Here is a 15,089-nt window from a genome sequence, read left to right as displayed (position 1 = left end):
TGAGACAGTCGGAAGGTTTATGAGACAGTCGGAAGGTTTATGAGACAGTCGGAAGGTTTGTGAGACAGTCGGAAGGTTTGTGAGACAGTCGGAAGGTTTGTGAGACAGTCGGAAGGTTTGTGAGACAGTCGGAAGGTTTATGAGACAGTCGGAAGGTTTGTGAGACAGTCGGAAGGTTTGTGAGACAGTCGGAAGGTTTGTGAGACAGTCGGAAGGTTTGTGAGACAGTCGGAAGGTTTGTGAGACAGTCGGAAGGTTTGTGAGACAGTCGGAAGGTTTGTGAGACAGTCGGAAGGTTTGTGAGACAGTCGGAAGGTTTGTGAGACAGTCGGAAGGTTTGTGAGACAGTCGGAAGGTTTGTGAGACAGTCGGAAGGTTTGTGAGACAGTCGGAAGGTTTGTGAGACAGTCGGAAGGTTTATGAGACAGTCGGAAGGTTTATGAGACAGTCGGAAGGTTTGTGAGACAGTCGGAAGGTTTGTGAGACAGTCGGAAGGTTTGTGAGACAGTCGGAAGGTTTATGAGACAGTCGGAAGGTTTATGAGACAGTCGGAAGGTTTATGAGACAGTCGGAGGTTTATGAGACAGTCGGAAGGTTTATGAGACAGTCGGAAGGTTTATGAGACAGTCGGGAGGTTTATGAGACAGTCGGAAGGTTTATGAGACAGTCGGAAGGTTTATGAGACAGTCGGAAGGTTTATGAGACAGTCGGAAGGTTTATGTGACAGTCGGAGGTTTATGAGACAGTCGGAAGGTTTATGGGACAGTCGGAAGGTTTATGAGACAGTCGGAAGGTTTATGAGACAGTCGGAAGGTTTATGAGACAGTCGGAAGGTGTGTGGCGGGAAAAGCTTTAGACCCAGGTCTCCCCGATCTTGGACGGACAGACCTTAGTCGGAAGATATTTGGCCACACACGTTAAGACGTGACGGTCTGACCGCGAGAGGCCGGAATAATAGGTACACCAGTTTCTTATTCCCAAGACTAGAGCCCGTTCTCCCTTTATTCCCAATATAATGTTCAAGTCACCCATCCATTTATTGGCCTTGCTCGGCGTAGCTTAACAAAGGTGACGCTAAAACCGGTCCTAAAATAACGGCTAACGTGTTATCTAAAACTTTCTCGCTTTGAGTTCATAGGTCGTCGCGACAAAATTCAAGATCAGAGCTCATTTGTGTGAGAAAATGTGAAAGAAATCCCCCAAGTTTTTTTGGTTTTTTGGTTTACTGGACAAAATTTGCACCACCATTTTCGCGTTCCTGGTAAAAAGACCTTTAATTTGATATATATGTATGTAGGTCGACCAGGTTTGGGTAAGTCCTTCTACGGGGACAGACAGAGTGAAGGTTTATGAGACAGTCGGAAGGTTTATGAGACAGTCGGAAGGTTTATGAGACAGTCGGAAGGTGTGTGGCGGGAAAAGCTTTAGATCCAGGTCTCCCCGATCTTGGACGGACAGACCTAGGTCGGAAGATTTTCGGCCACACGTGACGGTCTGACCGCGAGAGGCCGGAATAATAGGTACACCAGTTTCTTATTCTTCATCTTTTCTCGTTTGTGCTCACAACTACTTGTATGTACCATAAAATGTCCTATAAAACGTTTGACCGTTCATTGAACGTACTATAGTGGAGCGTGACCTAAAACGGTGAGAACCGGGCTTTCATCAATCTACAATGGCAACGATCGGTAACACCTTGAGTCAAAGTCACTTTCAACTCGAAACTTGGTCTCCTTTCCCACATGCAAGATCGTCTTGAAGGTTACTATCAGCAAACTAAACCTAAACAGTGAGGGAAGTAGATTTTGTATAGAGGACCGAGGAATGCCCATATCCTGTAAGCATACCTATACCTGTGATAAAGACTTTATTACATTGACCCAATGATCATGTACATTGCTACACGAGTCCCCACATGCACATGCGAATATTCCAAATGGCAACAACTTGAATAGTAAACACACTGGTTATAGTAACTACCAAGGTATCAAGGATAATGCAGAGATAAAGAACAACCAGTATTCTTAATATACATGTGTGTACTGGCTCTTTCATTGAAACTCGTGCCAAGGCATTATTCAAATGTTTAATATTGACATGTAGAACATTGTTTACATGGCTAGCAAGGAACTTGGACACACTCTGGTATGACCTCAACTAAACGTTCTACAAGTTTACTTCTTCCGATGTTTAGCACGTCTATAAATTAATTAAGAATCCTTATCACTAGTATCGTCTTATCAGTAAATAAAATCAAGGTGTGTTTAGTTCTGATGTATGGTAGGTGTAGGTACTCGGGTGATTTTCATTGGAACTTGTTAAGATATCGGTATAGGAAGATTGCTGCATTGTGCCCTATTTTCATAATTTCTGAAAATTTCTCAAGACGCTTGTGAGGTATCTGAAAAAAAAAAGTAATTGTAAATCACAAAATCTCTTTTATCTTATGTACATAATTGGAACAATATGTAGGTATAAGGCAGGTTGCCTATTTTGTAAGTGTTCAATCAGAGAGACCAAATTTCAAACTTTAATCGTTGAGAGGCAATCGTCAAAGTTGTTTAAAGAACCAAATCACGAATAGCGCTTATTATGCGATTCAAGCTCGAATTCAAATTCCGCCTAACAATACAACAATGGGCGATATTCAAATTGGTGCAAATACACAATAACATCACAAATACGCACATACTCCTGCTGGTGCGTCGTCCAAACAACTGACACATTATTCTCAACTCATGAAAATGGGTAAGTTTCACCTCATAGGAAATGGCGATATGTGAAAAAACCATTTTCTCGTGAAAATTTGTAATGAAACACATTTAATTTGATGAGTGAAATCGAAATGCAATCAATAGATCTACTGATTGCAATTTTAGATTTAGACAAGGTTTACGTTAAAGACTCGAAGACCCAAGTGACCTCACCCATAAAGCTCAATTCATGTTCTTGTGTGATCAAGTTCTCCAACAGCTGAGGACAAAATTCAATGCCTGATTGATGTGAGTGTAAACTTGGAATATCTGTTTGGGATAAAATCCGGCTCGGGCGGGGCTTTATTTCTATTGAATGTTAAGTTGTGTCCACACAGAGTATACGTCAATCCACATCGATCAACGGCGGTCGACAATGTGTGGACTAGGGGTTGCAATGCGGGATCCCGCAATCCCGCGGGATCCCGCACCTTTTTCCAATCCCGCAGTTTTTAGCTGCTGGATTTGCGGGATTTTTGGATCTATGAATTAAGATAAAAATACCACAAAGAAAAGATTTAAAATGGGTCGAATAACCTTTTTTTTATGAACTCTACAGGCACCTTGATTTTTCTGTCTACAGGTAGTCTGGTTTCAAGTAGTGTCTCTTTTGTTCTCCTGATTTGAAAGGATGATATTGGTCTTGCAAATCTTGTATTTCTATTATCTTAGCGAGACCAGATTCTAAAAGATATGAGAATGAGTCATTCGTTCAAGAGCTGCTTTGCAAAAGTTGCAGCCTGTAGTAGTCCCAGTCCGTGCCCTTATACCCCTCGTTGTAGTAGGGTAGGGTGTAGGGGTAACAAGTGTGGACACAGTTTTAAAAACTAAGCCCCCCCCCACACACAAAAGAAGAAGGCCTATAGCTTTCATCAACCATGTGAAGAGTCCGGTCATCCGATTCCTGGCAACCATATCCGATCCATTAGCAGTAAGTAAGAGGTTTCCGATCCATTAGCAGTAAGTAAGAGGTTTCCGATGCGGGCGGGGCTTTATTTCTATTGAATGTTAAGTTGTGTCCACACAGAGTATACGTCAATCCACATCGATCAACGGCGGTCGACAATGTATGGAAACAGTTTTAAAAACTAAGCCCCCCACAAAAGAAGAAGAACCTAACCTTTTCATTCTTTATTATCTGTTGGTTCCAGACCGCACGTTCCAGCAATATGATCTGGGGTGGTTAGGAAACTGGAGGAAGTATGGACAGCTGAGACCTCCTAGTTATCGACTGAGTAATGTCAAAGTACCAGTGGCTCTCTTCTACAGCAATAACGACTGGCTAGCACCTGGGGAGGTAAGATAACGAACGAACGGAAGTGAGGTCTAAGTTTTAAACCTCCTAGTTATCGACTGAGTAATGTCAAAGTACCAGTGGCACTCTTCTACAGCAATAACGACTGGCTAGCACCTGGGGAGGTAAGACATACGTATACCTATGTGAACGAACGGAAGTGAGGTCTAAGTTTTAAATCGACAATTTTTTTAAGACATTTTTTTAAATACAAACGAAGGAACCTCCTAGTTATCGACTGAGTAATGTCAAAGTACCAGTGGCACTCTTCTACAGCAATAACGACTGGCTAGCACCTGGGGAGGTAAGAACGAACGGAAGTGAGGTCTAAGTTTTAAATCGACAATTTTTTTTAAGACATTTATTTAAATACAAATGAAGGGGTTTTACAGTAAAGTCCTACCTGGACAATTTTTAATTTAGGTAATTTGTTTGCTTGTTTCAATTGTTTCACTAAGAACTCTTGAACAGATTGTCCGATTTTGATGAAATTTTGTAAACATGTTCAATTCATAAAGGAAATTTTTTCATTCCATTTGGTGGCAAAGTGGGCCTTTAGAGGGTTGAACCATTAGTCTAGGAGGCCTGGACATCAGAAATGCCCTGTTTGAATCCCGCCCGAGTCAAGAAATTTTGGTATTTGTGCTTCGCGTCCAGGGTGGAATTTCAAACTACTTCTCAAACATCGTCAAACTCCGCCCTAACTCATAACTCATAATCATAAGGCTGAAAGCTACTATTAATGATTATTTAATTTTCCTCTTGGTTTCACAGGATGTGGATGTGCTATCGAGAAAACTCCCCAACGTGGTGGGAAAGTACAAAGTTCCTCTGAAACGATTCAATCATCTGGACTTCATGTGGGCGATAGATGTGAAGAAACTGCTATACGATGATGTGGTTAGAGTACTGCACAAATATAATCGATAATTTTAATGACGATGACAGGAATCGATAATAACAATCGATTATTGGAATCGATTCGCCTACCGAATCCGGATTCACTATCTCATGGGAAATGTGGTGAATCATCTAAGATCTAAAGGTTATTTGTTCAAATCCCTTGATAGAAATTTTTTTCTTAATCTTTTAGTGCTTTTTTTCAAGATGTTTGATAGAGGGAACTGTTGGAATCGATAATATTACAATCGATTATTGGAATCGATTCGCCTACCGAATCCGGATTCACTATCTCATGGGAAATGTGGTGAATCATCTAAGATCTAAAGGTTGTTTGTTCAAATCCCTTGATAGAATTTTTTTTCTAAATGTTTTAGTGCTTTTTTTCAAGATGTTTGATAGAGGGAACTGTTGGAATCGATAATATCTGCTAAGGTCTTATCGTCCCGAAAGCGAAAAGAGAAAGAGGACAGGCTAATTGAAAGACAGCCTTTTCGAGAACGAACCGTATGTGTTTAGGATAAAATCCGCCCCTGATAGGAATCGAACTCGCGACTTATCGCTTATAAGGTAGGCGCGCTATGTAATGTACCTAAAGACTGTAAATATACGTATCTGGTGCTACTCTTATGTATTTACTTATTGGTATGTATGCTTGTATATACAACTATGTAAATATTTAATTATTGTGTAGGTATTACTCTTGACTATGTACTTTAGATTTAAGCTAGGTAATCAATGTAAATTATATAATTCCCAACTAATATTTAGTTTTTTCTACTTTTAGTACCTATGTACATATACCTAGTTCGCATTTGTTTTTCATTTTCAATTTAGGTATAGGTACTCACTCTCAGACCATCTGACAGACGTAATTTTGAAGCTTTTTCAGCCACACACAGTACACCTACACACTGGCCTAAGGAAAACTTATCACAATGTGTTGCACATTGCATACTTGAGGAGATACCAGGCGTTCATACAAATTTTGTAAATTTATAGTCCAGAGCTATGACAACCAGGTCAAACAAAGAGTTTTGCATTTGAAGATAGACAGACAAACTAGGTAATTTTATTTGGAGCTCACTTTGAAAAACTTGAAGTTCACTCCGTTTGTTCAATTTGAAAATTAGACCATGTCCCTCTCTCATGAATTGTGAAATAATAAATCATCCGAAAGAGGACAGGCTAATTGAAAGACAGCCTTTTCGAGAACGAACCGTATGTGTTTAGGATAAAATCCGCCCCTGGTAGGAATCGAACCCGCGACCTATCGCTTATAAGGTAGGCGCGCCATGTAATGTACCTAAAGACTGTAAATATACGTATCTGGTGCTACTTTTATGTAGGTATGTACTTATTGGTATGTATGCTTGTACATACAACTATGTAAATATTTAATTATTGTGTAGATATTAGGTACTCTTGACTATGTACTTTAGATTTAAGCTAGGTAATCAATGTAAATTATTTAATTCACAACTAATATTTAGTTTTTTCTACTTTTAGTACCTATGTACGTATACCTAGTTCGCATTTGTTTTTCATTTTCAATTTAGGTATACTCACTCTCAGACCATCTGACAGACGTAATTTTGAAGCTTTTTCAGCCACACACAGTACACCTACACACTGGCCTAAGGAAAACTTATCACAATGTGTTGCACATTGCATACTTGAAGAGATACCAGGCGTTCATACAAATTTTGTAAATTTATAGTCCAGAGCTATGACAACCAGGTCAAACAGTTTTGCATTTGAAGATAGACAGACAAACCAATTTTATTTGGAGCTCACTTTGAAAAACTTGAAGTTCACTCCGTTCGTTCAATTTGAAAATTAGACCATGTCCCTCTCTCATGAATTGAAATAATAAAAAAATCATGAAGAGTGAATCATTTTAGCTCAATTTATGTGTTTTAATGAAGAACAAGTAGATGAGTTTAAATTAAATCAGTACATGCTGTGAGAGTTGTGAGATCAGTGCGAAACACAGAGCAAATCAGTGAGTTACGCATCATTTAACAAGTTAGAATTTTGCAAGTGAGAAGTTTAAGTTACGCATTTTTTTACGAGTGTAAAGCTGTAAAGTGTAAGTTACGTATAGTTTTACTAGTGACAAGTGTAACACTCTCAGACCATCTGACAGACGTAATTTTGAAGCTTTTTCAGCCACACACAGTACACCTACACACTGGCCTAAGGAAAACTTATCTTAATGTGTTGCACATTGCATACTTGAAGAGATACCAGGCGTTCATACAAATTTTGTAAATTTATAGTCCAGAGGTATGACAACCAGGTCAAACAGTTTTGCATTTGAAGATAGGTAGACAGACAAACTAGGTAATTTTATTTGGAGCTCACTTTGAAAAACTTGAAGTTCACTCCGTTCGTTCAATTTGAAAATTAGACCATGTCCCTCTCTCATGAATTGAAATAATAAATCATCTTAATAAATGAAGAGTGAATCATTTTAGCTCAATTTATGTGTTTTAATGAAGAACAAGTAGATGAGTTTAAATTAAATCAGTACGTGCTGTGAGAGTTGTGAGATCAGTACGAAACACAGAGCAAATCAGTGAGTTACGCATCATTTAACAAGTTCAGAATTTTGCAAGTGAGAAGTTTAAGTTACGCATATTTTTACGAGTGTAAAGTGTAAGTTACGTATAGTTTTACTAGTGACAAGTGTAAGCTACGCATACTTTTACTAGTGACAAGTGTAAGTTACGAGTATGTATCATTGTAGAAGTGAAAAGAACAAGTTTAGTTTTACATCATTTTTTACGCAAGTGATTATAAATTATTGTAAGTTACGCATATAATTTTAAAAGTAGAAAGTGTGTTAAGCATAATTTTACAAGTAGAAAATGTGTTGCGCATAATTTTACAAGTCGAAAGTGTGTTACGCATAATTTCACAAGTGGAAAGTGTGTTACGCATAATTTCACAAGTGGAAAGTGTGTTACGCATAATTTCACAAGTGGAAAGTGTGTTACGCATAATTTCACAAGTGGAAAGTGTGTTACGCATAATTTCACAAGTGGAAAGTGTGTTACGCATAATTTCACAAGTGGAAAGTGTGTTACGCATAATTTCACAAGTGGAAAGTGTGTTACGCATAATTTCACAAGTGGAAAGTGTGTTACGCATAATTTCACAAGTGGAAAGTGTGTTACGCATAATTTCACAAGTGGAAAGTGTGTTACGCATAATTTCACAAGTGGAAAGTGTGTTAAGCATAATTTCACAAGTGAAAAGTGTGTTACGCATAATTTCACAAGTGGAAAGTGTGTTAAGCATAATTTCACAAGTGAAAAGTGTGTTACGCATAATTTCACAAGTGGATTTCGCGATTATGTTCGCGGATTTCGCGATTATGGTCGCGAATTTCGCGATTATGTTCGCGGATTTTGCGATTATGTTCGCGGATTTGGCAATTATGTTCGCGGATTCGCGTCCCGAATCGACATTTTGGATATTTGGCAAGCCTAAATAAATACCAATTTAGGTACCTAATTATTTCATCCTATTCAAGGTTAAGGATGAGACTACTACTGAAAAATCAAAGAATTTATTTAAGGAGGCCAAAAGTTTTTTTTTTTTTTTTTTTTTTAGTAAAACGGCTTTAAAGTTTTGGATTTCTATTGAAAAGCGTTGAGAGGATGTTACCACAACAGAACTAATTTCCGTTTTAATTGGTTGTCTGTTGTCTCTGTTTATATTGACCGAGTATTTACATCTTGGTACTTACATGCGTGGAAACCTACAGTATAGGTACGTAGGTAGGTAGGTAGGTAGGTATGCAGATAGGTAGCTAGGTACTTATTTTCAATTCAATTATTTTTATTGTCCAAATACATGATAGTATGTTAACAATGTTTATACATAATATAATGTTTATACATAAATTTTATTGTGACAATAATAATTTCACTTTTACACCTCAGACATAAAACTTTTACTGTCGGTTCAATGACAGTATTATGGCGAGGTAGTAAAAATAAGAGCTGAGATGGGTACCACCTACTCGTAATAAATACAGAAAATAAAGAAATACCACCTACCTATCAAGAGAGAGGAGATTCAGTCGAACCTGTCTAATTGGGAATCCAAGGGATCGGCAAATACATATTTTTCCCCACTTATCCAGGTTTCCCAATCAGAAAAGTGTTTCCCAATTACAATTACATATAATAATAATTTAAGGGGCGAAGATTTTTTTCCTGTTTATCTAGGTTCCTACTTAAACAGGTTCGACTCTACTTTTCGATATAACTGATCGAACAAAGGAAGTTGGAAGTTTAATCTGGATATTTTTTTGTCTATTCCGTGATAACTCTTAAACGGTTTTTTCCGATTTTTATGAAAGCTAACACAATAAATTTGCACAGTAAGACCTATGTAGTCAGGGACTATGTATTCAGGCAATATCAACATCATTAATGTTAACAATAACACCTCATTATGTTTAGGTTTATGTTTATGCTTGTAATTATCATGAGGTCATTATTGATTTGATAAGATTAATAATTGAATGTATGTAGGTACAGAGTGACTTTTTTCCAATTCCATTTCTAGGTATTTTTTTTATAAACTTATAAACTTTTATAACTAAACTTTTTTCCAATTATTTCTAGGTATTTTCCTTTTAATATTCATATGTAGTTTCTCTGTCTGTTTGTTAGTTTGTCCGTGTATGTTTGTCTCTCTATGTTTGTATCACCAATATCACCGTTCACCATATCTCTCGAATTTCGAGTTCCGTTTTTGATAAAATCTGACAAAAATGTTCAACATACAAAGGAAAATTTTCTCATTAGATTTAGGACCAAATTTTGTCTTCATGGATCTGTCGCATGTCGGTCCCGGTTTTCTTCATTAGCGTGCTCGTGGCTGATTTAGGAATACATATTTCACTCTATGGACCCATGTTCCAAAATGCATACCCTCCCCTGCTGGGAGCTCTTGAGTATTTCTTCATTGGATTTTGTCCCCATCGCATCTTCGCGGGCCCCATTGGTCCCTTTTTTCCGGGTATTACAAGTTTTCTACTATAATAGTTAGGTTTATGTAACACTCCTACTCCTATGTTGAATCTCTGATTAATAGGCTGCCTTTGTTTCGAATCCTTTCTTCAAATGCAATATGTACAAACATGTTTCTGTTCCGAAAAAACAATTCAATTCTCAGATAAGATAAGAGCCCACACCATCTCTTATCATATCTAAACCGTCAGGGCTGTACTACTTCGGCAATACATATGTCTGTATGTCCGACTGTCTCATAAACCTTCCGACTGTCTCACAAACCTTCCGACTGTCTCATAAACCTTCCGACTGTCTCATAAACGGTTGAGCTTGAGTAGCTAACCTAAAATCCTAAACAAACAATACGATATTGGCCAAGCTAATCTAAAGGTAGAAACGCACCACTACTCTCACGTCACGTGACCTCATGGGGATTCAGAACGATGTGGTTCAAATTTCACACTCTCACGAGGTCAGAGTGGCTATTGTGAACGAAAAAATTACCTACTACGTACATAATTATATTAATATTACCTATGGGATAACTTTGAACGTTTGAACCACATCTATCTGACTCCTCATGAGCTTACGTGACGTGAGGACAGTGTGTTTCTACCAGTCACCTTATCAACGGAATGGTAGGAGACTTTCATTAATTCATTTGTATTGGGAAGACCACAGCATCCTATTACCGCGCTAATATCACGTGTTATTTTGTTTGTTTAGGAGAAAAAGAACTATACGAAAGGACAAACAAAATTGAATTAGGTAAATCTGTCAAAACAAAGTTGAACTCGTTATCAGATTTATATCTTCAGGTTTGACCGTCAAACTTGAGTACAAAGTACAAAGATATAATGTGACAAGTGTCATTGACAAGAGAACACAAGACTTGCTGCAATATCCTTAGGATATGACATTATGTACCTATATGACATTAGTTATTGTAGTTATAACATTACTATATGACATTAGTTATTGTTGTTATAACATTATGACAAGTGTCATTGACAAGAGAACACAAGACTTGCTGCAATATCCTTAGGATATGACATTATGTACCTATATGACATTAGTTATTGTATAGTTATAACATTACTTTATGACATTAGTTGTTATTACCGAGTAGGTAGGTATGACATTCGTATGTACTTCGATATGAAGTTAGGTCTATGTTAAGTATTAACTGATTGTTATCGTTAAAATTTTATTGTTTTAGGTAACTGCCAGCTTTGAAGGACATTCGAAATATTATTCTTCTTCATTTTTTCCCGCTCATGCGGGTTCGGCATTCGAAAATTATTCGCCGATATTTTAAAATTCACAGTGTTTCACTAAACAGAAGAACTCTTTAGCATCATACATTGATATAGAAATGGGTTATTCCAAGAAGTGTTAGAGTGATAAATTGTCGCCTGATGATGGATTGAATTGAGCCAAATCAACTTGCTATTACATGTATGTACCTATAGATGGTACAAGGTAAATGCCGTTCCGAGAACGAAGCCTATCTGTTTAGGATAAAATCCGCCCCGGACGGGAATCGAACCCGCTACTAGCGCTCAGACGCACTACCCGCCAAGCTAACTATAGGCTGGGTCCAAAATATAAACAGCCCTAAAGATGTTAAATTCGTTATCATGAAAATCAAACAAATTATTATAGGTACTTAGAAAAAATAGTCGAGTTAAAATTCACAGTGTTTCACGAAACAGAAGAACTCTTTAGCATCATACATTGATATAGAAAAATAGAAATGGGTTATTCCAAGAAATGATAGAGTGATAAATTGTCGCCTGATGTTGGATTGAATTGAGCCAAATCAACTTGCTATTACAGTACCTATTACATGTACGTAGGTACCCATAGATGGTACAAGGTAAATGTGTAATTCTCTGTAATGTGATCTTATGTACATCTTACCATAATACCTAATAGGTAGGAACCAATTTAATCTAGGGCAAAGCTATTAAACGGGCTGGGTCTAAAATATAAACAGCCCTAAAGATGTTAAATTCGTTTTCATGAAAATCGAACAAATTATAGATAAAATAGTCGAGTTAAAATTCACAGTGTTTCACTAAACAGAAGAACTCTTTAGCATCATACATTGATATAGAAATGGGTTATTCCAAGAAGTGTTAGAGTAATAAATTGTCGCCTGATGATGGATTGAATTGAGCCAAATCAACTTGCTATTACAGTATTACAAGTACGTACCCATAGATGGTACAAGGTAAATGTGTAATACTCTGTAATACTCTGTAATGTGATCTTACATCTTACCATAGTACCTAATAGGAACCAATTTAATCTAGGGCAAAGCTATTAAACAAATCCAGTTTTTCTTGAGTTATTCAACAGGTTGAGGATTTTCCTTCATGGATCACGTATAAATTAGTTCTGTTGTAATAACATCCTCTCAACGCTTTTCAATAGAAATCCAAAACTTTAAAGCCGTTTTACTAAAAAAAAAAAAAACATTTTGCTTTTGGCCTCCTTAAATAAATTCTTTGATTTTTCAGTAGTAGTCTCATCCTTAACCTTGAATAGGATGAAATAATTAGGTACCTAAATTGGTATGATCACGTATTAGAGATAGAGTCTCATGAGTTTGCTTAAAATCCAGAGATCTGTGATTCAAACTTCACCATCTTGACAATATCGAAGTTTAGTGTGAAGACACTGAAGATTATGGTGTTTCACAGACAGTTTTCTCGCCTCGTGACAATGAAAGCAAGTTTTAATGTTAGGGTTTTTAAGGTAGACGTGTTTCTACCTCACGTCACGTGAGGCCAGTGGTTTTAGGCAGTTAAGAAAGGCCCTTTCCCACTTGTTGTTTCGAAAAATGGTGTCGTGTGTAGTGGGAACACTCTCATTTATCCAGAGATCTGTGATTCAAACTTCACCATCTTGACAATATCGAAGTGTGAAGACACTGAAGATTATGGTGTTTCACAGACAGTTTTCTCGCCTCGTGACAATGAAATGCAAGTTTTAATATTAGGGTTCTTAAGGTAGAAGTGTTTCTACCTCACGTCACGTGAGGCCAGTGTGTTTTAGGCAATTAAGAAAGGCCCTTTCCCACTTGTTGTTTTGAAAAATCGTGTCGGGTGTAGTGGAAACACTCTCATTTAAATAATTTAAATTACATTTGGAAAAATCGTATGAAACTCACGACAAGTGGTGTTCCCGCTTCTACAGAGTTTAAGAACACTAGGGATATAGGTAGCGTCTTCCTTCCTTCAAAATTAAAGAAAGGAAAAGAACAAACTGTTGGACTTTGGTGTGTCGATATAAACCTCACAGTATAACTTGGAAGTCAAAGGTATTAGTGTACTGTTCTATTCTGTTTCTGTAACATTGATCATGGTTCACAACTTTCAGGCATTTATTCAAGTTCAGTCAACCGTAGCATGACGTCATTCCAGTCATATACTATACTAGTATACTCAGCTAACGTCAAATAGATATCGGTGTAGCTGTAGTGTCAGGGACGTTTTCTTGTAAGCACCTATTAGGTGTGTACCTACAGTACTACCTTTATAACTTTTTACTTGCTTTATCCGATATAGAAACTTGGAAAGGAAAGTGAGTAAAGGACGTAGGTAATCGGCAAAAATTTTGGACGGTCAGTTTTTAGTGCCAAAACACTACTTCTTTTATGCAATAAATTTAGGCAATTCTTTTTTGTTCCATATTCACTGATGTTTAGGAAAACGGGCTTCACACTTCATCGAAGTTTTGCTATTTTGGCTTTTCTCACAGCTTTCTTCGATTCCACAGCCCTGTGTCAGCGAAGCCTGACGTTCTTCCAATCAATACTGGGCAAATAATAAATTATGAATAACATCAAATTTAGTTTTTCGACACGAAAACAGCATTATAATAATACCTACCTAGGTAAACTGATTTGATTTGCCTCATAGTTTGACGTCAAATTTTAGGAAAACACTCCGCTAGAAAAATAGTAAAAAAACAAGTTTATTTAATTTATTCATTTTATCTAAGTTTTAATTAATTTAAATATTTTTTCCAAGTTTTATTGACTGACATTGTGGGCATCATTATTTTATGCTATAGTGACGGGTCGGTTTGAATCATTCACATGATCAAATGATTCACATTTGTTTACAACATCACTCTGAATTCCGTCACTCAATTCATTCACTAGTATAACTTTGATGAAATACATCGCACTTCAGATACGTTACGTTCAATTACCTTCTCACCACGGATGCATATGTGAACGATAATTAATTTTTCTTACTGTGCAAATTTATTGTGTTAGCCTCAGACTTCTAAACAATTCCGCAAATCGTCTGTATTTCCTCGTGATGTTATATGACTCATGGAGTTCTAATTTAGGACAATCAGTAGTCTTCTGAATTCTCAATCAGAAGGTACAAAGTTCGATCTCAACATTCAACATCACACACTATTAGTCATCATATCAAATGTGAGTACATCAGCAGATATAATTATATCAAATGATTGTAGTCAAGCACAACTGATATCAGATCTGTTAAAATTGTGCTAATTATAAATTATTACCATTCCTAATACCTATTGGCTATAGGTATGTAGTTATGAAGTAGGGTACGATTAAAGATCTTTTCGGATTATTTATTATTTTTGACGATCTTTACGAAAAAAATACATTTGGACAATTATATTTTTCATGAGAATCATCAATTGTGTACGCATCTTAATGGTGCGTTTCCAATTCCACTTACTCGGTATTTGCCGATCGGCATTATCTTTTTCCATTTCCAGATCATGCTTTCCACTCACTGGAAACGCACCGTAACATTGCTAGATTGGTACCCCAGTAATCGAACTACTTCAGTATGAATAAACAATATTAGTTATATGTTATATGAGTAAACTCGAATGAATGGGGAAAAAAGAAAAGTCCCGAAAGCGAAGAGAGAAGAAAAAGCAGGATAGGAGAAAGCCAGCCGTTCCGAGAACGAAGCCTATCTGTTTAGGATAAAATCCGCCCCGGACGGGAATCGAACCCGCTACTAGCGCTCAGACGCACTACCCTCCAAGCTAACTATAGGCTGGGTCCAAAATATAAACAGCCCTAAAGATGTTAAATTCGTT

General features: G+C 37.2%; 1 protein-coding gene across 1 annotated transcript in view; it reads left to right on the top strand.

Annotated features, from left to right (window-relative positions):
• LOC103507161 (lipase 3-like) overlaps positions 1–5,177 on the top strand; it is a 17,172-nt gene extending 11,995 nt beyond the window's left edge. Inside the window, exons 4-6 of the mRNA XM_026822091.1 lie at positions 2,685–2,748; positions 3,905–4,050; positions 4,822–5,177. Of these exons, the coding sequence (XP_026677892.1) occupies positions 2,685–2,748; positions 3,905–4,050; positions 4,822–4,977 (366 nt within the window). The 3' untranslated portion in view covers positions 4,978–5,177. The remainder of the gene's footprint in view (positions 1–2,684; positions 2,749–3,904; positions 4,051–4,821) is intronic.
• The last annotated feature ends 9,912 nt before the right edge of the window (positions 5,178–15,089 follow it).

This window comes from Diaphorina citri, unplaced genomic scaffold (assembly GCF_000475195.1).
Source record: "Diaphorina citri unplaced genomic scaffold, Diaci psyllid genome assembly version 1.1 scaffold293, whole genome shotgun sequence".
In the NCBI taxonomy this organism is placed as follows: Eukaryota; Metazoa; Arthropoda; class Insecta; order Hemiptera; family Psyllidae; genus Diaphorina; species Diaphorina citri.
The sequence above is the reverse complement of the archived record's forward strand: the minus strand, read 5'-3'. Positions and strand labels throughout refer to the sequence as shown.